Source organism: Manihot esculenta, chromosome 5, assembly GCF_001659605.2.
Source record: "Manihot esculenta cultivar AM560-2 chromosome 5, M.esculenta_v8, whole genome shotgun sequence".
Lineage (NCBI taxonomy): Eukaryota > Viridiplantae > Streptophyta > Magnoliopsida > Malpighiales > Euphorbiaceae > Manihot > Manihot esculenta.
The window spans coordinates 2,064,435-2,089,795 of NC_035165.2; the positions used below are offsets into that span (position 1 = coordinate 2,064,435).

The 25,361-nt window shown below is 37.6% G+C and overlaps 1 protein-coding gene and 1 long non-coding RNA gene across 6 annotated transcripts; one reads left to right on the top strand and one right to left on the bottom strand.

Moving 5' to 3' along the window:
* Positions 1–378: 378 nt before the first annotated feature.
* LOC110614719 lies at positions 379–3,809 on the bottom strand. Of its 2 annotated transcripts, XR_006350603.1 has the most exons (3): positions 1,523–3,780; positions 1,381–1,436; positions 379–936 (listed from the first exon to the last, which is right to left on the bottom strand). It is a non-coding gene; the product is annotated as an uncharacterized LOC110614719 (long non-coding RNA). The 2 variants fall into 2 exon arrangements; XR_002487823.2 differs by having other exon boundaries at positions 1,381–3,809.
* A 3,016-nt stretch (positions 3,810–6,825) lies between these two features.
* LOC110615558 (histone-lysine N-methyltransferase ATX3) lies at positions 6,826–25,345 on the top strand. Of its 4 annotated transcripts, XM_021757484.2 has the most exons (24): positions 6,826–6,980; positions 7,087–8,413; positions 8,501–8,556; positions 8,634–8,832; positions 9,272–9,394; positions 9,483–9,551; positions 9,667–9,735; positions 9,839–9,930; positions 10,049–10,132; positions 10,423–10,558; positions 11,387–11,459; positions 11,582–11,681; positions 11,805–11,929; positions 12,455–12,600; positions 12,881–12,985; positions 13,204–13,268; positions 13,408–13,621; positions 13,787–13,873; positions 14,027–14,083; positions 14,165–14,254; positions 14,418–14,504; positions 14,640–14,714; positions 24,847–24,947; positions 25,062–25,345. In XM_021757484.2, exons 2-24 carry the CDS (start codon positions 7,532–7,534, stop codon positions 25,150–25,152), a joined length of 3,126 nt encoding a protein of 1,041 aa, XP_021613176.1. In that variant the 5' UTR covers positions 6,826–6,980; positions 7,087–7,531; the 3' UTR covers positions 25,153–25,345. The 4 variants fall into 4 exon arrangements, with proteins under 4 accessions (XP_021613176.1, XP_043812333.1, XP_043812334.1 ...); XM_043956398.1 differs by lacking the exon at positions 14,418–14,504; XM_043956399.1 differs by lacking the exons at positions 24,847–24,947; positions 25,062–25,345 and adding an exon at positions 24,318–24,787 and having other exon boundaries at positions 14,640–14,826.
* The last annotated feature ends 16 nt before the right edge of the window (positions 25,346–25,361 follow it).

Here is a 25,361-nt window from a genome sequence, read left to right on the forward strand (position 1 = left end):
CCTCTCCCAATTTTCAATTCACATTTAAAAAAAAAAATCACTAAATACTTAAATAATTAAAACTACCAAAAAAATTAATTAGTAAAACTTTTAAAATTTTAAAAATATTTAATATATTTTTTAAAATAGAAAAATTAATTAATAAATTTCTTTATATTGCATGAACAAAATAGAAGATTTCATTTTTTAAATAAAAAAGAAATGCAAATTAATTTTAAAAAATTAAAAAAATAGTAGGATATGAAAATTCAATTATTGATTTTTTTTTTTATTTGTGAATGATACAAAACAGCAAGTGGAGAAAATTATTGTAAATAAATCAATTTATTTGAATCCAATAAAAACAAAAAGGGAAGTAAAGAGAAACAAATAAAAGGGAAAAAAAAAAAAGGTCATAGAGAAAGTAACAAGGGGTCAACTAGTGGCCACTCAAAACATGATTATGGGACAATCTCAATCACTTGTATGCAAATTAGAAAACAAGTGGGGCGGCATCAAATCGTGTTAAAATAGCTTAATTTTTATATTTACAAAAGGGACACCCTTTTGAGATTAAATTAAAAGTTCTTTTTATGCAATTGTCAACCTTCTCATCTATGATTAAAGCTTCTCTACGAGTGTAATCCAGGTGCAGATTAGCCATTAATCTTACCATATTATTGACTCCAATAGTGTCAAAAGTTATGAAACAGTCCGTCAAATCACTTTAACTTTTGTCTGAAGGCCAACCCAATTGTCCAAAAGCGTCAAGCCAACCAGAAAATTCTGAATGCTCAAATATGGGAGTGGCATTTCATGATCCTGATTGGCAACAACCACACTGATTCTTGTCTGACTACTTTTTCAAGTGTCTCTATGAAAGCTTTCATTATCAAGTTGCTTCAAATCAAATGATCTCGTTCATTGTCTCCTCAAATTCCGTTTTGGACAACAATTCTGCAAGAAATGAGATGAAAAACGCTTAAACCTTGGAAAGTAAATATGATCAGCCTCATAATTATATTGTTAAGCTTTTTATTTGAGATATAAACTAATTGGTATATATCCAAAATAGCAACTTAATGCAACGTATTTGTATAAAAGGAGAAGAAACAAGGGAATTAATCAAAGATGAATGGTTTGCATTTCATGGCAATGTCTGAAAGTCCACTTCTTTTAAGAATGCATCCATAAACATCTCTTAGTCTCTAACATAATGGATCCTCGCCTAAACTTTATGATTATGTTTGTTCTCTGGTCAAGATAAATAACACCACCAATCTAAGTTTCCAAATGCATGTAACAGGTCCATTATTGTCATGTTTATGATGCTCATGATAAGACCAGCAAACAAATAAGAGTGGTTAGAACTTGGAAGTGCAAGGAAATCAATGTACTCACGAAGAACGTTAATCCTTTCTTGTAACTGAAGTGCGCCAGGCTGACAAATTGTTTTTCTAAAAGGCATGGAGAGAAAAATCAAAAGGGAGGCATAATTTGACAGACAGAATAGCTGAATCATAAAATAAATAACTCTTCTCACCTCATCCCCACAATTCCAAGCTACAAAAAGCCCTCCAAGCAGAGATCTTAGTAAAAAGCCTAGTTTCATTTAAAATACTTTATTTCCTGCTAAGTATAACATAAATATATCTCATATACAATACCCTCTGAGAAGTTCTATTTCCTTGTTCTACTCACCCCAACCAAATTAGAGATATCATTGTACAGAAGAAAATGAACCCCACCCTTTCTATTTCTGTTGATGTTGCAATGTTACCCATATATTTTAATTAGAGAGAGCTGCGGTCAGAGACTTTTGCCATTATGTCTCTATGGGGTTATATGATAAAATCTTAAATGTAGGTGGACGCCCAAATAATTTAGTCATGGATGTTTATGTCTTAGCAAATCCCAACTTTTTAATTCACTCTATTAAACTTTGAAAGATATTCATCTACATGTTGGATGCAATGATAATCTCAACTACATTTTCAAAGAGAGAACTCAAGGGTATTGTTGGGAGAAGTGAAGTACCTATGAAACTTGAAAGGATTAGTCTTTCGTAGGCTATAACACAAACATAGAAGAACACCTAAAAAGTTATCCTAAATATTAGCACTAACCTAATTTTGCTATTTGTTTTTATGCCAAGCTGGTAGGCACATTTCAGAGCAGCATAAATAAATAAATGCAACATCCCTAAGTCACCAAGGGCAAAAGAAACTAGGACCACTAGACCATTCTTTTTGCCTGGATTATTGAAGGTCAGCTATTGAGCTCCAATCAGAATTCTTCTATCATTCTGATCCAAGCTTTTTCATAAAGCTATGTGCTTTCAGCATTGTATAGCCAATAGAAGAATGCCAACAAAACACAAGCTGCATAAGTCGGGCATCATTTGCATCTCATTCCCTTAGTGCTCAATCTTATTAGATCCAAAAGAAAACTGCACCAAAAAAATGCATCACCAAAAGCAAAATAATCACCAAGTTTAAGCCACACAAATCTGACATATTAAAACAGCCTTTGTATTTACAAAGCTCGTACTATATCACAAGCCAAACAGCCTACACAGGTCTCCACCACTCCACCATTGGCTGCATCCTCCACCTGCACCATAACCTCATGGCCTCTTACCCTTTCCTATGTCAACCCTTATCCCATAGTGATGGCATTCCAGGAACACCCTGTTTTTGCACTTTTCTGTTTTAGTTTAAATTGTAACAAAATGTGTGATGTGTCTACGGCAAGAATCCATCAACAAACAGTTTGTGCTTTAAATATGTACTAGTTTTTATCTGTTGAATTCTACTAGGATAATTAAGGATAAGAATTTAGACAAGAAAACAGAAGCTATTTGCTGAAAAGGACAAGATACACATAAGCCTAAGAACTGATAAAAAGGTAAGTTTATTTACAATGCTTCAATTTACGTGCCCTTGAAGGAAGCATCTAGCTAGCTAGCACTAGCATGAATTCCAAGAAGCATCTTAGTTATATGAACTCACTTCGAGTTCCAACTTGAAGCAGATTGTGGGGATTTTTCCTCCATTATTTAGCAAATGAATTTGTTTCAGCAATTTTCTAGCAACCGTAATCAATTAATTTGCATTTGGAAGTATATTCTAATAGAGAAACAGAGAGCAACATATTTATGTATTTGGCAAAAACACATACACGCATGCATAAATAGAGAAAGATAGAGTGATTCTGGGTGGATCATGGATCAGCATACAAGGTTTGATCAATGCAGGAAGTATGGTGGCAGCAAATGAATGCTCAAAATAAATGTTGGGAGAAGTCTAGGTTAGCATTCAATAGTAGAAAGCAACCCACGCCTTTTATTTCAACCCATCGCCAATGCTCATGCTATGGCACATTTGCTGTAGGAGAGGTTGCGACAGTCACAATGCAATAGCTCGAGCAAGGACAGGGGTCCTCTCCCTTTCGAGACTCACTTTCACATCCATTACCACTACCATTAATCTCCCTGCTCAGACCTTTTACTTTTTACCCATCATTTCCATGTTAATCGACATAATATAAAAAACCCAGAGAACTAAGAAGAAGAAGAATAAAATATTAGCTTCAGAAACATAGATTCAAACAATGTGAAAGAATATTTACCCATTTTGAAAAGGAGAAAGTGAAGACAAGCAAAATCGATAGATTAAAAGGAGGAAATTCCTCAAGCATATTGAATCCGAAGCTCTTAATTCACGAGCCCGTGTATAACCGGCGGCATCAAAATGGATGCTATTTATGCTCTCTTGCTCTACGGTTTAGGGTTTAATGTGTCTGTTTTTTTTCCCAATTAAAATTTTATACAATTTTTTAATTATTTTTTTCTCAATTTAATGTCTACAAACATTAGTTCAAAATAAATAAAAAGTAAAAAGTAAAAAATTGTCTTAGAATTGAATTTCTATCTTTGTTTTTTTTGAAAGGCAAATTGAATTTCTATCTTATAAATAGTTATTTTGCAACTGAAGCTTTTTTTCCCCCAAAGCTAATGTTCATCAAATGGAAATCAGTATAGGTTCAAATTCAATGCCTCAATTATAAGAACTGGGCTTAAACCAGCAGCCCAGCCATGCGTCCACAAAAGTAAAAAAAAAGGCCCAAAGTAGAACTTGTTGAATGGGAAGAGAGGGAGGGGGGGGGGACTGCTGTTTGCAGTTGCTCACCGCTGCTCTCCTCCAAAATGCAACAATTCAGGGAGAAGTAAATAGGGATTCTTCATTTAGAGAACAAAACTCAAAGCGAGGAAGCTTCCAAAACGGAGACTGAAACTCTCTGCAAGCCAAAAAGCCAAGGTCTAGACTCTAGAGTAGTTATATATATAATTCTGATTTTTTAAAAAAAACAAACTCTTTTTCAATAAAAAAAATTAAAGGGGAAAAGCTTATTTAGATGACAATGACATGAGAACAAAATATAATAATAGAAGCTGCTGTATGATTTTTCTCTAATTTTTTATGAAAAGAATTTTTTTTTTTTCTCATCTAGCTAGTAGTTAAATATAAATGTTAAATTATTTTTTTGACTTTAAATAAAATATTTTTTTTAATATTTTATTTTAATTTTAATGCTAATTGATAACGGTGTTTATTTTTTTTCACGATTGAATATATATATATCTTGTGAATTATATATATATATTATATATGAGTAGAAATTATAAATAGATTAAAGATTAAACTTCAATATTCTTGTGATAGTGTGGTGATTTTATATTTTGAATAAATTTATTATAGTTTTGTCGGAGGGTGAAGCAAATGTTATTTCATGACTACATGTAGATCCTAACTACCATATGGTGTTTTCCTTCTATTTTTAATAGCTTTAAACATATTAGTTTTAATTAATACCATGATGTTTCCCTTAAAACTAATACCATAGTATTTTCCTCTATTTTTAATAGTTTAAAGTTCAATTTTATCTTTTAAAAGTTTCACTATTTTTCACGGCTGAATTTTAAAAAGATAATCATTTTTACTTAAATACGATGTATTATAAATTTAAATTACAAATGAATAAACTCCACTTTATAAAATTTTAAATAAAAGCTACTTATTTATACTTAGGATCTATAGTACACTAATTTAGATAATTTTTTTTCAATTAAGAAATTAATTGCATCTTATAGTGTGCTCTCTGAAATCTTTCATGATAAACTATGATGAGATGTAACTGGTATCTTTTTTTTTTTTTTCGATAGATTACCATTAATTAATGCTTTGTTTGGATTAAAAATTTGAAATAAGAAAAAAAAAATTATTTATTTATTTATTTATATAATAATTAAAAAATCAAAAGAGGAGAAAATTAAAAAATATATATATTTATCAGTCACTTTAAAATAAATTTAAAATATTATTCTCCAAACAGATGAAAAATAGAGAGGAAATAAAAGAAGTTAATATTATTTATTTGAAACTTTTTTAATGTCCTTTATATTAAAAGGTCTCTTTTTTAAAAGTATATCCAAATAATTAAAAGAAAATCAGATTGCTATTACATTTTTTTGTTTTTTTTTTTGTTTTTTTTATCTCCTCCTTGCCTATTTCTCTTGATTTCCTCTTTACAATTAAAGATCCAAACAAAGATGAGGTTCACTTTAACCGCTAACTAGGATGGAATTGGCCTAGATTGGGCCTGCTAAGTTAAGATTTGGTGTTTGGCGTTGGGTCATTTATATAACTGTACACTATTGGGCTTTCTATGCGATCCACTTACAGTTCGAAAAAAATAAATAAAAACAAAAGCTAGCGTACAACCGTGCAAAATCTGTGGCAACGGATATATAAATAAGAAAAGGCATTGTTAATAATAATAAAAAAAGGATAAAGTTACTATTTTATAATTAACTATTATTAATATTACCACATATATACATAACATATTCGAAAAATAAATTAAAAATAAACACTCTGACTAAGTGATGATGACTTCTATTGACTAAAATTACTTGAGATATAACTAATATATAATTTGGACTTATGCATAATAACTCAATAAATAAAAATATAGAGCAAACTTCAAAATTGCCATGGAGGAAATAATGATAAAATATTTAATAGTTATATATTTTCTTTTGGTAAAGATTAATATTTAATTATATTATGTGGAAAGTAAAAAATAAATATTATTTACTTTCTTAACAAGTACTCTTAATACTGTAATGAAATAGTAGTTATTGAAGTTTCCTTATTCATTAATGCAAAATTCATTTATCATGTTAAAATTTCATTATAAGTTATTTATATTATTAATCGAATAAATCCTTAATATGTATTTATTTTTTTAACATTATTTATTTTATAAAATAAAAAATTAAAATAAATTATTACGAAATTAAACAAGATTTTAATTTATTAAAAAAAATTAATTTTTTTAATTTTAGACAAAAAATTATTAAAAAAATAAATTGAATTGAATTTTTTATTTAAACGAAGGGATTATGTTTATAAAATTAATAAGTAATATATATATATAAACTTAAATGGGTTGAGGCAATATTCAAATAATAATAATAATTAAATTTAAAAAGAATTTAAATAGTTTATAATAAAAATTACTTATTTTTTAAAAAATAGAATTGAATATAAAAATAAGAAATATTAATATAATTTAAATTTAAATTTAAATAATATGATTTTTAATAGTATTATATAATCCCTAAATTTATAACTTTAAACGATTGGTTGAAACTAAAGTCTTGCCAGGACAACAGGTGCTGATACTGACCTGCAGGGAATGTGGTTTCCTTCACCTGGTATGGTAGGGCCCGTACCAAACACCACCAAAACCCACCTTGCTTCATCATGTCCAATCATGTAGCTACGTACCACACTATAAAAGTTCCAACTGAGCCCAAAACCTCATATCATATGCCCACCCTTCCAATTTTTTCATTTCGCGCAGTTTTCCTCATCTCCCTCCATCCCCAAAATCTTTGGAGCCAAAACCAGCCGCAGCTCATGCTACCTTAAAAAGTATATATTATAAAATTTTATTATTTTCAAATTTTATATATAAAATACATGTATTTGCATATTTATATTTTCATAACGCATTCTTTACTGGACGTTATTTGTTTAGGAGACCTATACCTCCGTGTCCTACGCGCAGCTCAGCTCTGTTGCCCTGCAAATCCTTCATTGATCGTCTACCGGGATTTTCCTTTTCCTTTTCCTTTTCCAGGGTTTTCTTGGACAAAATTCCTTTTCGCTCTGCACTATAACGAAGAGTGGAAGCTCAAACTTTTGTTTGTTCTTTTTATTATTCTGAAGGGGAAAAACTGAAACGTGCGAATTTTACAGGTTTTCTTTTTTTTCTGATTGCTTCAATTAGGGTTTCGCATCGAATTTTAGGGTTTATACTCTTCCAGCTAACTACGGATCTTTTTGTTGGATCGTTTATTCAAATTCGAAGTGTATATAATCAGAATCTTTCATGTTCGATTCAAATTTTTTTATTTCTGATCTGAAATTAGGGTTTGGGTAGTTAGGTGTTGCGGAAATTTGATTTGGAATTGAATAATTTGATGATGATTGTCAAAAAAACTATGAAAGTTGGAATGGCGAATCTGAGGCCATGTAAGATGGGAGAGCCTTGCAGTGAATACGAAGAGGACTACGAATGTGTGCTGATTCCGAAGAAACGAAAAACAATCGGATACGATTCATATTCAATTGGTATCTACAGTGAAGTTGATGATTTCAGCAGTGGTTCGAGTTCTTGGGTCGGCGAGAGATCCTATTGGGCTAATGAAGTGCAGTCCAATTCGAAGAGATTGAAGAACCGGAGCATGGGGAGGTCTCAGCCACCAGTATCGAGAACTTCACGGGGCCGAGTCCAGATGCTTCCATCGAGGTTTAATGACTCGATTGTTAATATGCGGAAGAATGGGCAATTCAGACCTGACGACACTGAATCGAGCTTTGAGGATGAATTTTTAGAAGACACAGAGGATTTTGATCTTAAGAGATGTAGATATAGTAAAAGGGAATTTGTAAAGGATAAGTTTGGATTTCGGAGTTCTAATTCCTATCCATTTTGTGGACCCGAAGTAAATGGAGAAGTAGGATGTGCGGGGTTCAAGGGTTTTGAGTATAAAATCGGTACTGCTAATAATTTGAGGTCGCATAGTTCATTGATAGACAGCGAGGAGTATGCATCCAGTTGTGGGTATGCAAGTTTGGAGAATTTGAGAAGAGGAGTTGTAGGAAAGAGGAAGGATGTCTACAAGCCAGAGGACTTTGCTCTGGGAGATCTAGTTTGGGCGAAATGCGGGAAGAGATACCCGTGGTGGCCGGCCATTGTGATAGATCCCATATTGCAAGCTCCTGAAGCTGTTCTCAGTTGTTGTATTCCTGGCGCTCTTTGTGTGATGTTTTATGGGTATTCTAAAAATGGAACACGAAGGGTATTCTTCCTCTGCCCTGTTTTTCACCTTTTGGCAATTTATTTCGTTATTTATGGTATTCAAATTTGAGTAAATGGTGATGCGCAGGACTATGCGTGGGTGAAGCAAGGGATGCTATTTCCTTTTGCAGAATTCATGGATAGGTATGTTGTAAGTCGTTGTGCGTTAAAATATTACATTTTTACCGAGTAATAATCTTGATTGATTTTCGTTTCTTCAGATTTCAGGGTCAGACCCAATTATACAAGTGCAAGCTGTGTGATTTTCAGATGGCACTGGAAGAGGCAATTTTAGCTGAAAGTGGTTTCCTCGGCCATAGGGATGGTGATGCATATAGTGCACATCCAGAAGCTCACCTTAGTGGTTTCCAAGAGGCTAGTAGTTCAAGTCAAGATCAAGATTTTTACGGTCAATTTCAGGCAAGTTTTTTCAGAACTCTCATTTTCTCACATTATTTTGCACTTCAGATCATAAGGCGTTTTATGGAGCATTGGGAAACTTTTATTGTAGAGTAACTTGATATTAGTTTAGAAACAAAATCAATATGTTTTTCAAGAAGCCTTTTCTCAGCCTGATTTTGTCCATCCATTGATGTAAAAGTATTAGGTAATGGCTGTGTGATTGATTAGAGGTTAAGATTAGGAGCTTTTTTATGGTTTTAGGTGCACAAGTTGCTTCCATAGTTCATGAAATGTGCATGCACATTCTTGCCACTGTAGGAAATCAAATCTTCTTGAAGCAGTTATTCACAGCATGTGATTATGAATTCTTTTTCATAAGTTAACCTTTTCAATTCAAGATGTTCATATGGTATGGTTCTTCAGTTGTTGAAATTCACACTTTAAATTAATTGTCCAGGATGCAAGTTATAAGGACATGAGGTGCTGTGACAGCTGTAACCTGGTCTTACCCTGCAAAAGTATCAAGAAAATGAAGGGCTCGATATTACAAACAGAGATTATATGTAAACATTGTGCCAAGGTTCATAAGAAACGCCTCATATTGGAATACTTATTCTTCTGGTTATCTATTATTGTATTTTATATGGAATTAATTTTCCCTCTTGCAGTTAAGGAAGTCGAAACAATGTTGTGGCATATGCAAGAATATTTGGCACCGTTCAGATGGTGGGAATTGGGTGAGATAATTTGTTGTTTCAAGCTTTCAATTATGGTTGAGGCTGCTTTCTTCATAAAGCAGTAGAATGATTTGATAGATCTTTTGACTGATAGCTTTCTGAATTTCTGGATTAGGTATGTTGCGATGGTTGTAATGTTTGGGTGCATGCTGAGTGTGACAACATTTCCCGCAAACTATTCAAGGTGTGCCTATGCATCATATCTACATGCTTTCATTTGTTTTCACTTGTGTGAACTTGCTGTAATTAATGAAAAATGGACACTGACTGATTTGTTATGGTTGAAGAATCTGGAGAACAGTGATTACTATTGTCCAGATTGCAAAGTAAAGTTTAAATTCGAACCATCAACTTTAGAGAGAAGGACGTCACTGGTCAAGTATACTTCTTAATTTTTTTACCCATATCTATTTCCTTACTTAGAATATTAGATTTAATGAAGATTTTTCCCCTCTTTTCCCTTGGAGTTTTGATTTTAATGGTATAGTTTCAATCAGGTCTAAAGTACAAGCTATGCCACCTGATGAAGTAACTGTAGTGTGCAATGGGATGGAAGGAACATATATTCCGAAGCTTCATTCGTAAGTCTTGAAACTTGTAAAATAATATGCATGCTATAAGTGAATCTTTAACTTGCTATGCCTACCAACACCTTTTATGTATCAATTCAAGTTTCTCTGCTTTCACTAGATAGAAATAATTTATTTTGAAAAGGCAAATTTAGGTATCTTCAGCTTATCTAATTCAGTTATTGTTATTGGGCAATGCTACTTGATTGATTTTGTTTGTGGAAAAGCAAGTTCTATATGAACTCTTTTCCCAACATTATATCAACTACAAATTTCACTAATCCCGCTTTTATCGTTTGTAGGATTGTTTGCAGGTGTGGTTCATGCGGCTCACGGAAGCAAACACCCAGTGAATGGGAAAGGCACACAGGGTGCAGAGCTAAAAAATGGAAGTACAGTGTGAAAGTCAAGGATACAATGTTACCACTGGAAAAATGGGTTTGTATTGGCACTTTCTATTTAATGTATGATTGCATTTTCTGGCATTATTAGCATCTGGAGTTGGTTACTTGTTTTTTGTTCTAATGTAAAATGCTCTTTCCTTTCTGCATGGGTTTATACAAATACTAATTCTAGGTTGAAGAGATTTTTATGGTTCTGAATTTCTGTCAACGCATTATAATTTCTGCTTCTGAATGCTGATGAAAAATTTAACACATTTAGTGCTGTTCTGAGAGCATGAGCAAAAAACAAAAACCAAAAAAAAAAAAAAAGAAAATGGAGAATTGAATATTTGCTTGATGTTTCAACTTTGCCGGATATTTGTATAACAACCTAATTCTGATCCTTGTGTTGTCTGTTCTTAATTTCTAATGAAGGTTCTTTAACGTTCTATCTACCAAATTTACAATATAAAGACAATGTATTGGCAATCTGAGGGCTAACCAGTTTAATAATGCATATTATAATGAAAATATTAGGATAGCAAATTGTTTTGGTTTTGCCCAATTCTTCAACTCTTTATCTTCCAGCAATGTAGACATTTAATGAGGCTGCAATTTATCTGACTTTTTTTGCGGTTTGAGATTTATTTAATTGATACATTAATACAAGACTGTTGGTGTAATATTATTAGTTCATTAGTCTGAACTTTCCTGACCATAGTTTTGTAACTCTAGCATGTTCCAATGCTCTAACTTTAGCAGTTCATCTTAATGGCTGTTAAAAATGATTTTCCAGTCGTTTTAACTTTCCTTTATGCTGTGTTAAAATTGATGTGCTAGTGGTTTCCATTGCAATTTTATTTTGACAATAAAGATGCTGCAGATTGCTGAGTATAATGAACATGGTGTAGATCCTGCGAAATTAGACAAGCAGAAGTTATTTTCTTTTTTGCAAGGTAGTTATTTGCTTCCTTTGAACTTGTTGGGGGCAACGAAATTTCCTTTTTTCTTCCTGTTCAATCTTTTTTTAAGTCATTGAAAAGATGAAGTATAGCATATTTTTATTTCATTGGAACAGAAAAATATGAGCCTGTGTATGCAAAATGGACAACAGAAAGATGTGCTATTTGCAGATGGGTTGAAGATTGGGATGTTAACAAAATTATAATCTGCAACAGGTTGTTCCATCATTCATGATTTCCTTTGCTTGCTCTGTTTTATATATTTGGTCTTGTGCTGGTGCAACTATAGGCCTTATTTATGTACTCTAGTATCTTTACCTAAAAGACTTTTATGGTCAGGTGTCAAATAGCTGTTCACCAAGAATGCTATGGAGCAACGAACATTGAAGATCTTACTTCATGGGTGTGCAGAGCATGTGAAACCCCTGATATTGAGAGGGATTGTTGTCTTTGTCCTCTAAAAGGCATGTCTTTTATATTAGTGCCTTAAGAAATCTTGGTCATTTTGTCTTTATATATGTATATGTATATTTCTATTTAACTACTAGGGTGTTGAACAACTTTAAAGTATTAGGTTAATTTCACTTTTCTCCCTCCCTCATAAAAGGAAAGGGAAAAGAATTATGGAAGAAAGAAAGTAGATATTAGCGTGGTTAAGAAAATAATTTAGTGGCTTACTTTTTTGATCTAGTATGGCATTGATGGTCCCCCAATGGGAATGTGATCTTGAGTCTAGCTTTTCTTGAACAATACTACATATTGAAGGATTTCTTTTCGTTTGACTTTAACAATACTACACATTTGAGGTCTCTCTTGGCTTTTGACCTTTTGTTGCTGCAAGGGTGATTATGGTTTTCTCAATCTTGATGAAATATCCTAAGCGTTTGTATGAAGTAGTTCTTCCATTTAAAAAGTGGATTGCCTTCTATTGGTAATGTGTTCTTTGTGTGGAAGCTAGTTTTTCTAATATGTGCAAGCTACTTGTGCAGGAGGTGCTCTAAAGCCAACTGATGTTGAGATGCTGTGGGTTCATGTCACATGTGCCTGGTTTCGACCAGAAGTTGCTTTCTTAAATCATGAAAACATGGAACCTGCTACTGGAATCCTAAGAATTCCCTCAACTACATTTTTAAAGGTGTGTTAGTGTTATTCAAATTTTGTGACGTTGCTTAAGAACAAGAATTATCTTTATTATTTTACAGTAAAGTATAGCATGCATCCTCATTTATTAGGATTCTGATTTCAAAAAGCTGGGCCATTTCTTAATTGTTGGGACAATTTTCTACAGTATGGTAATTAGTTGTGTCAGTTTTGTTTTTTGTCACGTTAATTGATACCAATTAACTTGATAAGGAGGCCATACAAATTAACTGTTCTGTAATCTAAATACTTTTCATTAATTGCATGGAGTGCAGAGTTGTGTTATCTGCAATCAGACCCATGGTTCGTGCATCCAGTGTTGCAAGTGCGCCACCTATTTTCATGCAATGTGTGCATCAAGAGCAGGATATTACATGGAAGTAAGTTCTTATTTATTTAAAAAGAAAAACTTGTAAGAACTCTTTTGCATAGAATGGGGTTAGCTGGTATTTCACAAAATATTTCTTTTTGTAGTGGTGTCTGCATTGCTGTTCCACATGATCATTTTTTAGTGTTGTCAGGCTTTATAACGTCTTTCTTAATCATCATTGTCTGGAACATAATATGATTTAACTAATTTCATTAATTGAATTTTCAGTTGCACAGCACGGAGAAGAATGGGATCCAAGTTGTAAAGAAGTTAGTATACTGTGCTATTCACAGGTCAGAATTTGTGCTCCATTCATTTTTTGCCTAATCATTTTTCTCCGAGTTTTTTTTTTCCTTAAATTGAAATGGTGTTGCTGCTGAATGCCCCTTAAATGTTGATTGTATCTTTTGGCTTCATTGGTTTTTGATGCAGGACACCCAGTCCAGATTCTGTTGTAGTTGTGCGTACTGCTTCAGGGGTTTTTGCTGCAAGAAGCTTGCTTCAGAACCAGAATGGATGTTTTAGTGGTTCAAGGTTGATTTCATCTAAGAGAGTGGAACTTCCTGAACCCTCTACTTCAGAGACTAATAAGTTTGAGCCTCTCTCTGCTGCAAGATGTCGTGTTTTCAGAAGATCACACAATAAGGTGCATTTTTTTATTCAGTATCTATGTGCAATTTTCTATTCTACCTGCAAATATTGTGACATGGTTTTTGGTGAGCCTAAAACTACATATGGTTAGCTTGCCATCAACATGATATGATTATTTAGACTTCTTTCTCATCTTATTACTCTTATGCTTGTTTGCTAGAAAACTGAACGGGAGCCAATATTCCACCGACTGATGGGACCAAGACATCATTCTTTAGATTCAATAAGTAGCTTGAGCACCTATAAAGTAATGTTTTTGTCTTCCTTGGTTTTACAAATTTAGTTGCTTAAATTATATGAAAGTTAAATGAAATGCTAAACTTTGATGGGACAGCCAATTACTTCATTCCTTTTAATTGGTTAATATAACAGTCGGTGCTTATCTTTTATTCATATGCAGAAAATAGAAGATTCGGCCATTTTCTCCTCATTTAAGGAACGGCTTTACCATTTGCAGGTAAACTGACTTTCTCCTCATGTAATGGTTCTTGGTTTCTGTAGTTTTCTTATCTAATTGACCTGTATTTGTCGTCTTCAGAAAACTGAAAATCACCGGGTTTGTTTTGGTAAATCTGGTATACATGGATGGGGTCTCTTTGCACGCCAAAAGATTCAAGAGGGAGAAATGGTATTTTTTTTTAAATCATTATTTGTGTCTTGTAATTTGCTGGGTTAAATTCTTCTACTAGAAATTTTGATGAGACATTTTTTCAGTTTGGTTCTCTGAAAGTGCTATCTTGATGCTAGTCCTCCCTCCCTCTCCTCTTATTTGCTCCTTGTTTGAACTTCAGATCATCGAGTATCGTGGTGAGCAGGTGAGGCGGAGTGTTGCAGACCTGAGGGAGGCACAATACCTTTTACAAGGCAAAGATTGCTATGTGCGTTTCTTGATACTCTTTCACTTGTCTTCATGGGAGCCTCTATCTCTTGCCATAGTTTGTATTATTTTCTGCTGCTATTTGTTGATTTCATGAAATGGTGATTCTTAGTATTCAATTAAATGTTCAATGCAGCTTTTCAAGATAAGCGAGGAAGTAGTTATTGATGCCACCAATAAGGGGAACATAGCACGCCTGATCAACCATTCGGTAAGCTCTAGTTATGGAAGAAAACATTTCATCTGGATGTGCAATTGTGAAAACCTTTTTTTTTAAGTGGTGGACCCCAAATCACAACCTTCAATTTTGGGGCATTTGTTCTCTTGATGTAACGACCCGGAAATCCGGACCGCTACCGGCGCTAGGATCCAGATCGGCATAAGGCCGCCGGGACCCGTAGCAAGCCTAACATACATCCTGTATAGCTGGTATAATCCCATACATGATCAAACATAAGCATAAACTTTAAAACATAAAACTGTAAACTTTTTCTTTAACCCGTTTGACCTGTGTATGCACTATGACTGAACTCATAGAACCCCTAGGGTCAGCATACCCTATGTCAAACTCGGTCCATCACATGAAACAACATAAAATAAAACTCATGTATAAAGGGATTTACCAACTCGGGCCAAGCACAATACTATAACTCTGAACATATAACATAATTACATTATGCAATACAACTCTTTTTACATCAATACATAAAACTTATATTACATCATGTCCACAACTATTCTATTACATAAGCATGACCATGGACGTAACCTGCTGATCTCCTGACTATCTCTGAACCTGCAAACCTGGGGTTAGGGGAGAGGGGTGAGCTAAAAAGCCCAGTGAGCAGAAACTAAAAACATTTGCTTTAATTCCACACTTTTTAGGTATATTATTATTCATTTTATTAATAACATCAAATAACATAACTTTTACTTTACATGCTTTCATGAAATGCAACACATCACATTTAATCACATAAAGGATGAATTTGTCACCACTAGCCCTCTACATATCATAACATGTCCAACTACACCAGGGGCGATTAGGCCTCGCCTAGTGTTCGCTTGCATAACTCATATCATAACATGTCCGACTACACCAGGGGCGATTAGACCTCACCTAGTGTTCGCTTGCATAAACATAGTACCAGGGGCGACCTGGTCTTTTCATCTCATATCATAGCATTATCATCATCATCATATACTATCATGGTGAGGGCTAGAGGATCATTCAACATTCATCCACATCAACAACATAATATGCAATGCATCATATTCGTGAATACTAATGCAATACAACCTACTACATATCATGGCATTTTATGATGCATGAACATGCTTAACATTTGATTTATTTACTTTAAAATAAGAGAGTTGTGTTCCACTCACCTGTGACTAGCTCAGGGCCGACTCTGCAACGGCTGACACTACTAAACACCTCGGTTCCTCGGGTCCGATCCTACACAGGTGGACTCCAGTGAGGTGCCAAACATACTCTAAACAACTCATAAAAGACTACCCAAAAACCCCCTAAAACAACATAGAAGCATGCATAGAAAACACCCAAGAAAAGGCTGGGCAGGGCACTTTCGGCGGCACCTTCGGCGGCCGAAAGTCCCAGACAGAGACGAAAGTCAGGCAAGTTCGGCGGCACCTTCGGCGGCCGAACCTTCTCTCCAGAGACGAAAGTTAGGCACTTTCGGCGGCCAAACATTACCTTCGGCGGCCGAAAGTCTGCTTTCAAGCCAAAACTCAACTTTCGGGGGCAAGGTTAGGCGGCCATTCCATTCATTCAAAGGCAGGTTCGGCGGCCGAAACCACCTTCGGCGGCCGAACCTGAGTTCATCCAGAACTCATCCTTTGTGCATTTCAAGCCTCCCAAACCTTCCAAACACCCCAAAACAAGCATCCAACTTCTCAAACACATGCATACATCCTCAATCATGCACAAGGGAGCTCAAACAAGCTTAAACTCCCAAAAACAACATCTAAAGCATACATAGATAGTTTATGACCCACATAGGCCAAAACCATCAAAACAAACCAAACCTCACATACTCTCTCCCAATCATGCATACTCTCTCCCATATGCTCAAGGGGCTTGAAAACTAACTTAAACCCCAACACAAACATCACATGAACATACATTATCATACATTGGGCATAAAACCCGCATAAACCCTAACATGCATATCTACCCATCAAAACCATCTTAAAACTTCATGAAACGTAAAGAAAAGCATAGATCCACACTTACCTCTTGAAGATCGAGGGTTGGTGCGACCCAAAGCTTGAGATGTGGAGAACCCAAACTCTTAAAGTCTCCAAGCTCTCCAAACCTTGATCCAAGCTTTAAAACTCTTCAAAACAACCATATAGCTTATAAAACGTGAAGGATTTGAAGAAAAAGCAAGAAAACGACTAGAGGAGGACATGAACACACCTGAGCTCGAGAATGGGGAGAAATCTCGCCCATTTCCGGTCTGAGGGGCTTTTATAGGTGGCCAGCCAAACCTCCTTCGGTGGCCTAACGTGCATGCAAAACACCCCCATGTTCGGCGGCCGAACTTGAGGTTCGGCGGCCGAACCTGGTTCGTTCAAACATAGCTTTCGGAGGCCAAAAGCGCTCCCAAAACCAACTCATGTTCGGCGGCCGAACTTCACTTTCGGCGGCCGAACCTGGCAAAAACCTCCTTGGTCTTTTCTTTTTCAAAACTCAAATCTTTTTCATTTAAAACCATGAAATCAGTAAAATCATTTTAGAAAATCACATTTTACCCCTCTAGAAGACTCTGGCATCATCAAAATTCCATATTCCAACGGAGATTCCGCCGGAAGGTAGGGATTCCGATGCCGGAATCTAGCCGGGTATTACATTCTTCCCCCCTTTAAGAACATTCGTCCTCGAATGTTCAAACAAACAAACATGCATCAAGCATACATCGGCAAGCAAGCAACAAGCAAGCAAAACCTAAAAACCTCTCTTCTAAAAGAGAGACACGGTCATTGCTGGAGTATAAACTCTCGGTCTTCCTGGTGCACTTTTCATCTTAAGGTGATTCTAAGGGACTTTCACCATCGGGATTTCCCTGTTTCCACACTTTCTAACTTGTGTGTCTGCGGTCCGTACTAACTGTTCAACATAGGTGAGATCCTCTACGGTCCCCACCTCTGGTTCTTTTAAGAACCTCACTCGGACCCAACGCGAATTCATATACCGTGGAAACATGGAAAAACGGATGAAGCTCTTCCTTTGAAGTAGGTAAATCTGACTCGTGGGATACATTCCCGAATCCTTTGCAGGATTCCAAAGGGTCCAATGTATCTGAGAGCTAATTTACCTTTCTGCCCATAACGAATCACCCTCTCTTTAAGAGACACCTCCATCAACCCTCAACTTCCTCGAGAACCTCAACACGCTTCCGCTGTGCACTCTGACAAAACTCTTCTTCCCTTCTGAAACTCTACATGCCTCTTGCGGACAACTTCATAACTCTCCTGCTGACTCACAGCAGTTCTGATTCTCTTCATTTTCTGACTATTGGCCTTCTTCTTACCGTACTAAGGGATGGGGTAAGCTGCCAAGTGGTTTCCGGTTGAGGGCATCTACCAAAATATCTGCCTCAGCCGAATATACCGAACCTTGAAGTCGCGAATACCACGCAGTTTTTTCCCATCTCCTATACCTCCTGTTCTTCTCCCTTGACTCAAGATGTATTGCAAGCTCTTTCGATCTATAAGGATCTGTCCACATACCTTATGCAGGTATCGCCTCCACATCTTGAGTGCAAGTATTACCATTGCCATCTCTGGATCATGGGTAAGATGATTCAACTCATGCTTCCTCAGCTACCTAGAAGCATAAGCAATCATTCTACCACTCGCATTAACACACAACCTAGTCCCACACGGGACGCATCACAGGACACTGTGAAATCTCCATCACTGGCGGACAGAGCTACCACTGGTGCTGACATCAACATTTCCTTTGGCTTTTCAAAGCCCTCATCACTCTGAGTAGACCACACACCCTCTGGTTCTTCTTGATCCATCTGGTCATAGGAGCGGCAACTCTAGAGAAGTTCTAGATGAACCTCCATTAGGTAACCTGCCCAACCCAAAAAGCTCTTGATCTCAGTCACTACAAGGGGCCTGGGCTAGTTAGCTACAACTTCAACTTTCTCAGGTCTACTTCACTTTTCTTTTCTCCGACACACATGACCCAAGAAGGATATACTCCTCGACCAGAACTCACATTGGAGAACTAGGCATCCAAGCCATGTTCTCTCAGGATCTACAATCCTGATTTCAGATGATGGGCATACTCTTCTGCATTTCTGGAACTCGCCGAGATACCGTCAAGGAAGGCAATAACGGAGTGATCCAGAAACCGACTAAAACTCTGCTTATGAGATCCATGAATGATGTAGGGGCGTTCATTAACCCGAACGACATTCCTAGGAACTCGTAGTGCCCATATCTGGTTCTAAACACTGTTCTCTGTACATCTTCTTCCTTGATCTTAACTGATGGTACCTAGACTTCAGATCTATCTTGGAAAGGCAACCAGCTCCTGCTAGCTGGCTCAAAATAGATAGTCGATCCTAGGTAACCAATACTTATTCTGGGTAGTGACTTTGTTCAACGACTAGTAGTCGATACAAAGTCCTTGGGATCCATCTTTCAACCTCGCAACAACACTGGAACACCCCAAGGTGAAGTGCACAGTTAGATGGGAACCCTTGTCTACCAACTCTTACAACTGATCCTTATAACTCCTTTAACTCTGTTGATACCATCCTGTGGGGAGGGATAGAGATTGGTCCAATTCCATGAATTACTTCTATTTCAAACTCTATCTCCCTGACAGGTGGTAGCCCTGGGAACTCATCTGGGGAAACATCTAAACTCTCTAACAATGGGCACTGAGGCGGGCTCCCTGACCTAACTGCTGTACTCTCTCTGAAGAGCTAGAACCCCTGACAACTTTTCCTGAACAACCTACGAGCCTATAGGGTTGATACTGAACCTCTAGGTATCCCTATTCTGTCCCCTCTAAGGACTACCTCTGATCCATCCTGACCTCTGAACCTGACTACCTTGTCTCTGCAGACTAGGTAGTACCACTAGTAGAAGAACCAATCCAACCCTAGAATGACGTCAAACAGTCAAATCTAGAACCGCTAGGTCAGCTGGAAGGCATCTACTCACAACACATACTCTGACTATACCGGCAGACTGACTCTGCCACAGATGGATCACACTTGCGTGTACTGACCCCAAGGGGATACTCTAACCCATAAGCTATCAACCCATCCTCACAAGGGCTCACAAGCAAACAAAGAAAAGAGAAACATCAGGGTTCATGAAACAGACACACCAGAACATACCAGAGTGAGATTACCTGATCCCATCGGGTTCGATGTGTTAGCCTCCTGCTGAGTCATGGCGAAGATCCGCGCTGGAGCTGATGGACCTTCTCCATGGGAACCTGCTGAAGAAGGGGCTGTCCCCCTGTCTCCGCCTCTACCACTGCCCTGAAACATGGACGGAGCTACTGGGTGAGCTACACTGCCCGAAACTGTCTGCTGGGACCGTACCACCAAGGTCGCGGTGGGACATTCACGTGCCATGTGCCCCTCCTGTCCGCACCTGAAGCATGCTGTTGTCCCAATCAAACAGACTCCCTTGTGCTGCCTACCGCACCGTGTACATCTGGAGTTACCTGAACCAGAGCTCGAACCATCACCTAAACCCAGACCAGACTTTATCTGTTCCCAAAACTTGCTCTTCTTCGATCTTCTGAGGCCTCTGCCTCCCTTCTTACTCTTTGTGACAGCCTCGCTTAGAGGGGAGAGATCAACATCACTTGTCCCCGGGATTTTGGAACCCGAAGACTGTGCCACGTACTGTTTAACTGTCCCTTGGACAATGGCACTAGCCTCCATTCTCCGTGCCATATCCACTATAGCATGGAAGCTCTCCCTTTCTGCTGATTGGACCAACGAGGAATACCTGGAGTGAAGCTTCATAACATATCTCCTAGACTTCTTCAGGTCTGTGTCAAGACCTTGTCCTGCAAACGGCAACAGCTCCAGGAACCTGTCCGTAAACTCCTCTACGCTCATCTCTTCCGTCTGCCTTAGCTGCTCAAACTCAATCATCTTCAGTTCTCTGGAACTATCCGGAAAAGCCCATCCTGCAAACTCATTGGCAAACTGCTCCCAGGATAAGCTCTCCAACCTTGGGTCCACATAGTTTTTGAACCACTCCCTTGCCTTCTTGCATTTCAATGTGAACCCTGCCATCTGAATGGCTCTACTGTCACTTGCTCCTAGCTCATCTGTTATCATCTTTACCGTCCTGAGGTACTCAAAAGGGTCATCGCCTGCTTCGAACCTGGGGGCATCCAACTTTAGGTAATCTGTCATCTTTACTTTACTCCCAACTGATGTACCAGGTTTGGGTATCCGGACATCAGGGACAATTGGTTCTGCTGGTGGAGGAGGAGGTGCAGCATTCCCTGGGTTAGGGTTTGCTGGACCTGAGAAAAAGGGTGAGGATGGAAACATGGGGTACTGTGGGTAAAAGGGAGGATAGGGCATAAAGGTGGGATATGGGTTATGGCTAAAGAAATCCGATGTACCTCCCATCGGATACCCTGGCCCTTGCGGGTAGGGTGGATACTGTGGTGGAACAAAGCCCGAGGCCTGAGTGCCTCCTTGGGACTCTCCCATATCCTCTACTGACATACTCATGCCCAAACTACTATCTCTTCTTTGGTTATCCTCCTCTGTTTCCATCACATCCGCTGACATACCTTCATGAACTGATCTCCTCCGACCTGCATCAAAAGACCTTCTAGGGTCCCTTGATGTACTTTCCCTGATCGTCCTACAAGATCTTGCCCTCTGCAGAGCAGGGGAATGGGCATCCATGCCCTCATTCTCTGGCGGAGCTCCAGTCAATCTCGCAGATCGACGAGTTCCTCTCATCTTGACTTCTGAGAGCATAACATAGCACATAATCATTAGCATCTTATGGTTCATGTGAAAACACATGAACCTGCATCACATACATAACATACATATCATAGCATTCACGCACATGCTCATCATCATGGCGTTTCACATCATCATACAAGACAGGACTCCACATCCTATCCTAGTGGACATGATCTTTCCTATTGTGCTTGCCCTTCTATAACCTCTATGAGCCCGACACACTATAGGTCCGACCATGTGAACCTAGGGCTCTGATACCATTCTGTAACGATCCGGAAATCCGGACCGCTACCGGCGCTAGGATCCAGATCGGCATAAGGCCGCCGGGACCCGTAGCAAGCCTAACATACATCCTGTATAGCTGGTATAATCCCATACATGATCAAACATAAGCATAAACTTTAAAAATAAAACTGTAAACTTTTTCTTTAACCCGTTTGACCTGTGTATGCACTATGACTGAACTCATAGAACCCCTAGGGTCAGCATACCCTATGTCAAACTCGGTCCATCACATGAAACAACATAAAATAAAACTCATGTATAAAGGGATTTACCAACTCGGGCCAAGCACAATACTATAACTCTGAACATATAACATAATTACATTATGCAATACAACTCTTTTTACATCAATACATAAAACTTATATTACATCATGTCCACAACTATTCTATTACATAAGCATGACCATGGACGTAACCTGCTGATCTCCTGACTATCTCTGAACCTGCAAACCTGGGGTTAGGGGAGAGGGGTGAGCTAAAAAGCCCAGTGAGCAGAAACTAAAAACATTTGCTTTAATTCCACACTTTTTAGGTATATTATTATTCATTTTATTAATAACATCAAATAACATAACTTTTACTTTACATGCTTTCATGAAATGCAACACATCACATTTAATCACATAAAGGATGAATTTGTCACCACTAGCCCTCTACATATCATAACATGTCCAACTACACCAGGGGCGATTAGGCCTCGCCTAGTGTTCGCTTGCATAACTCATATCATAACATGTCCGACTACACCAGGGGCGATTAGGCCTCACCTAGTGTTCGCTTGCATAAACATAGTACCAGGGGCGACCTGGTCTTTTCATCTCATATCATAGCATTATCATCATCATCATATACTATCATGGTGAGGGCTAGAGGATCATTCAACATTCATCCACATCAACAACATAATATGCAATGCATCATATTCGTGAATACTAATGCAATACAACCTACTACATATCATGGCATTTTATGATGCATGAACATGCTTAACATTTGATTTATTTACTTTAAAATAAGAGAGTTGTGTTCCACTCACCTGTGACTAGCTCAGGGCCGACTCTGCAACGGCTGACACTACTAAACACCTCGGTTCCTCGGGTCCGATCCTACACAGGTGGACTCCAGTGAGGTGCCAAACATACTCTAAACAACTCATAAAAGACTACCCAAAAACCCCCTAAAACAACATAGAAGCATGCATAGAAAACACCCAAGAAAAGGCTGGGCAGGGCATTTTCGGCGGCACCTTCGGCGGCCGAAAGTCCCAGACAGAGACGAAAGTCAGGCAAGTTCGGCGGCACCTTCGGTGGCCGAACCTTCTCTCCAGAGACGAAAGTCAGGCACTTTCGGCGGCCGAACATTACCTTCGGCGGCCGAAAGTCTGCTTTCAAGCCAAAACTCAACTTTCGGGGGCAAGGTTAGGCGGCCATTCCATTCATTCAAAGGCAGGTTCGGCGGCCGAAACCACCTTCGGCGGCCGAACCTGAGTTCATCCAGAACTCATCCTTTGTGCATTTCAAGCCTCCCAAACCTTCCAAACACCCCAAAACAAGCATCCAACTTCTCAAACACATGCATACATCCTCAATCATGCACAAGGGAGCTCAAACAAGCTTAAACTCCCAAAAACAACATCTAAAGCATACATAGATAGTTTATGACCCACATAGGCCAAAACCATCAAAACAAACCAAACCTCACATACTCTCTCCCAATCATGCATACTCTCTCCCATATGCTCAAGGGGCTTGAAAACTAACTTAAACCCCAACACAAACATCACATGAACATACATTATCATACATTGGGCATAAAACCCGCATAAACCCTAACATGCATATCTACCCATCAAAACCATCTTAAAACTTCATGAAACGTAAAGAAAAGCATAGATCCACACCTACCTCTTGAAGATCGAGGGTTGGTGCGACCCAAAGCTTGAGATGTGGAGAACCCAAACTCTTAAAGTCTCCAAGCTCTCCAAACCTTGATCCAAGCTTTAAAACTCTTCAAAACAACCATGTAGCTTATAAAACGTGAAGGATTTGAAGAAAAAGCAAGAAAACGACTAGAGGAGGACATGAACACACCTGAGCTCGAGAATGGGGAGAAATCTCGCCCATTTCCGGTCTGAGGGGCTTTTATAGGTGGCCAGCCAAACCTCCTTCGGCGGCCTAACGTGCATGCAAAACACCCCCATGTTCGGCGGCCGAACTTGAGGTTCGGCGGCCGAACCTGGTTCGTTCAAACATAGCTTTCGGAGGCCAAAAGCGCTCCCAAAACCAACTCATGTTCGGCGGCCGAACTTCACTTTCGGCGGCCGAACCTGGCAAAAACCTCCTTAGTCTTTTCTTTTTCAAAACTCAAATCTTTTTCATTTAAAACCATGAAATCAGTAAAATCATTTTAGAAAATCACATTTTACCCCTCTAGAAGACTCTGGCATCATCAAAATTCCATATTCCAACGGAGATTCCGCCGGAAGGTAGGGATTCCGATGCCGGAATCTAGCCGGGTATTACACTTGACCCTGAAAGGAAAACAAATTGTCGCCAGTTGGTCACAGGCTGGGTTTTGAACTTCTAATGTAGTAATATACTCAAACGCTGTTTGGGATTGAGATTTGAAGTTCAAAAAAGAAGTTTTTGATAAAACACCACTTTAGATCTCGAAAGTAGTTTAATCATCTTGGATTTTTTATGATCAGAACATGCTAAACATAGCTTTGAATCAATTTTTAATACATTTTAACTTAATAGACCCTCAATGTGTGAAATTTGTTCATTGGTGGAGTCTTCTTCTATGCTGGGTATGATTATGCTAGTACTGCAATTGTTAATACATCGCATGACTTATTACTTTCTTTGGTTGCATGAGAAAAAAAAAAGATTTGATCAAATTAACATTGTTTTAGTTAATGTAATACAAAAAGTACATAAAAGATATATATGTAACCATGATTACTATGTTTTATTTCTTTACTTCAACTAATACTAGCAAATATTATACTCTTACTTGTATACTAAAAGCAAGTGCCTGTTTCTTATTGTAGTGTATGCCCAACTGCTATGCAAGGATAATGAGTGTTGGTGATGTGGAGAACCGTATAGTTCTTATTGCTAAAACCAATGTCTCTGCAGGGGAAGAGCTAACGTATGTTTCAATTTCTCTTTGCAACTGCATTAGCTTTATTGTATTTATACTAATTCTGAAATATGTATACGGGCTTGATCAGGGAATAATTTTTGCTTAATCTGTGCTTCACAGGTATGATTACTTGTTTGATCCAGACGAGCATGATGAATTGAAAGTCCCTTGTCTGTGTGGAGCTCCCAACTGTCGGAAGTACATGAATTAGGTTGCACATCCTGTATCTTAATGTGTCTATCAAAGCACCAGATCCATCTTCTAAGCCATGAGGAAATCTCTTTTTTTTAAAGAAACCAATTTTCATTACAATATTATTTTCCCCCTTTGATCCATTCTGATAATTCTAAAAGCCATGTAATTTTAAGGTTCAATAAAATGTATATTCGGTTGTTTTTTCCCAATCTATTCTTGCTACTA

Coding starts and splice junctions, on each gene's coding strand:
- LOC110615558 (XM_021757484.2), top strand. CDS start 7,532: ATGATGATTGTCAAAAAAACTATGAAAGTTGGAATGGCGAATCTGAGG. Junction 13,269..13,407: donor GTATACTGTGCTATTCACAG/GTCAGAATTTGT, acceptor TTTTTGATGCAG/GACACCCAGTCCAGATTCTG. Junction 14,715..24,846: donor CACGCCTGATCAACCATTCG/GTAAGCTCTAGT, acceptor TTCTTATTGTAG/TGTATGCCCAACTGCTATGC.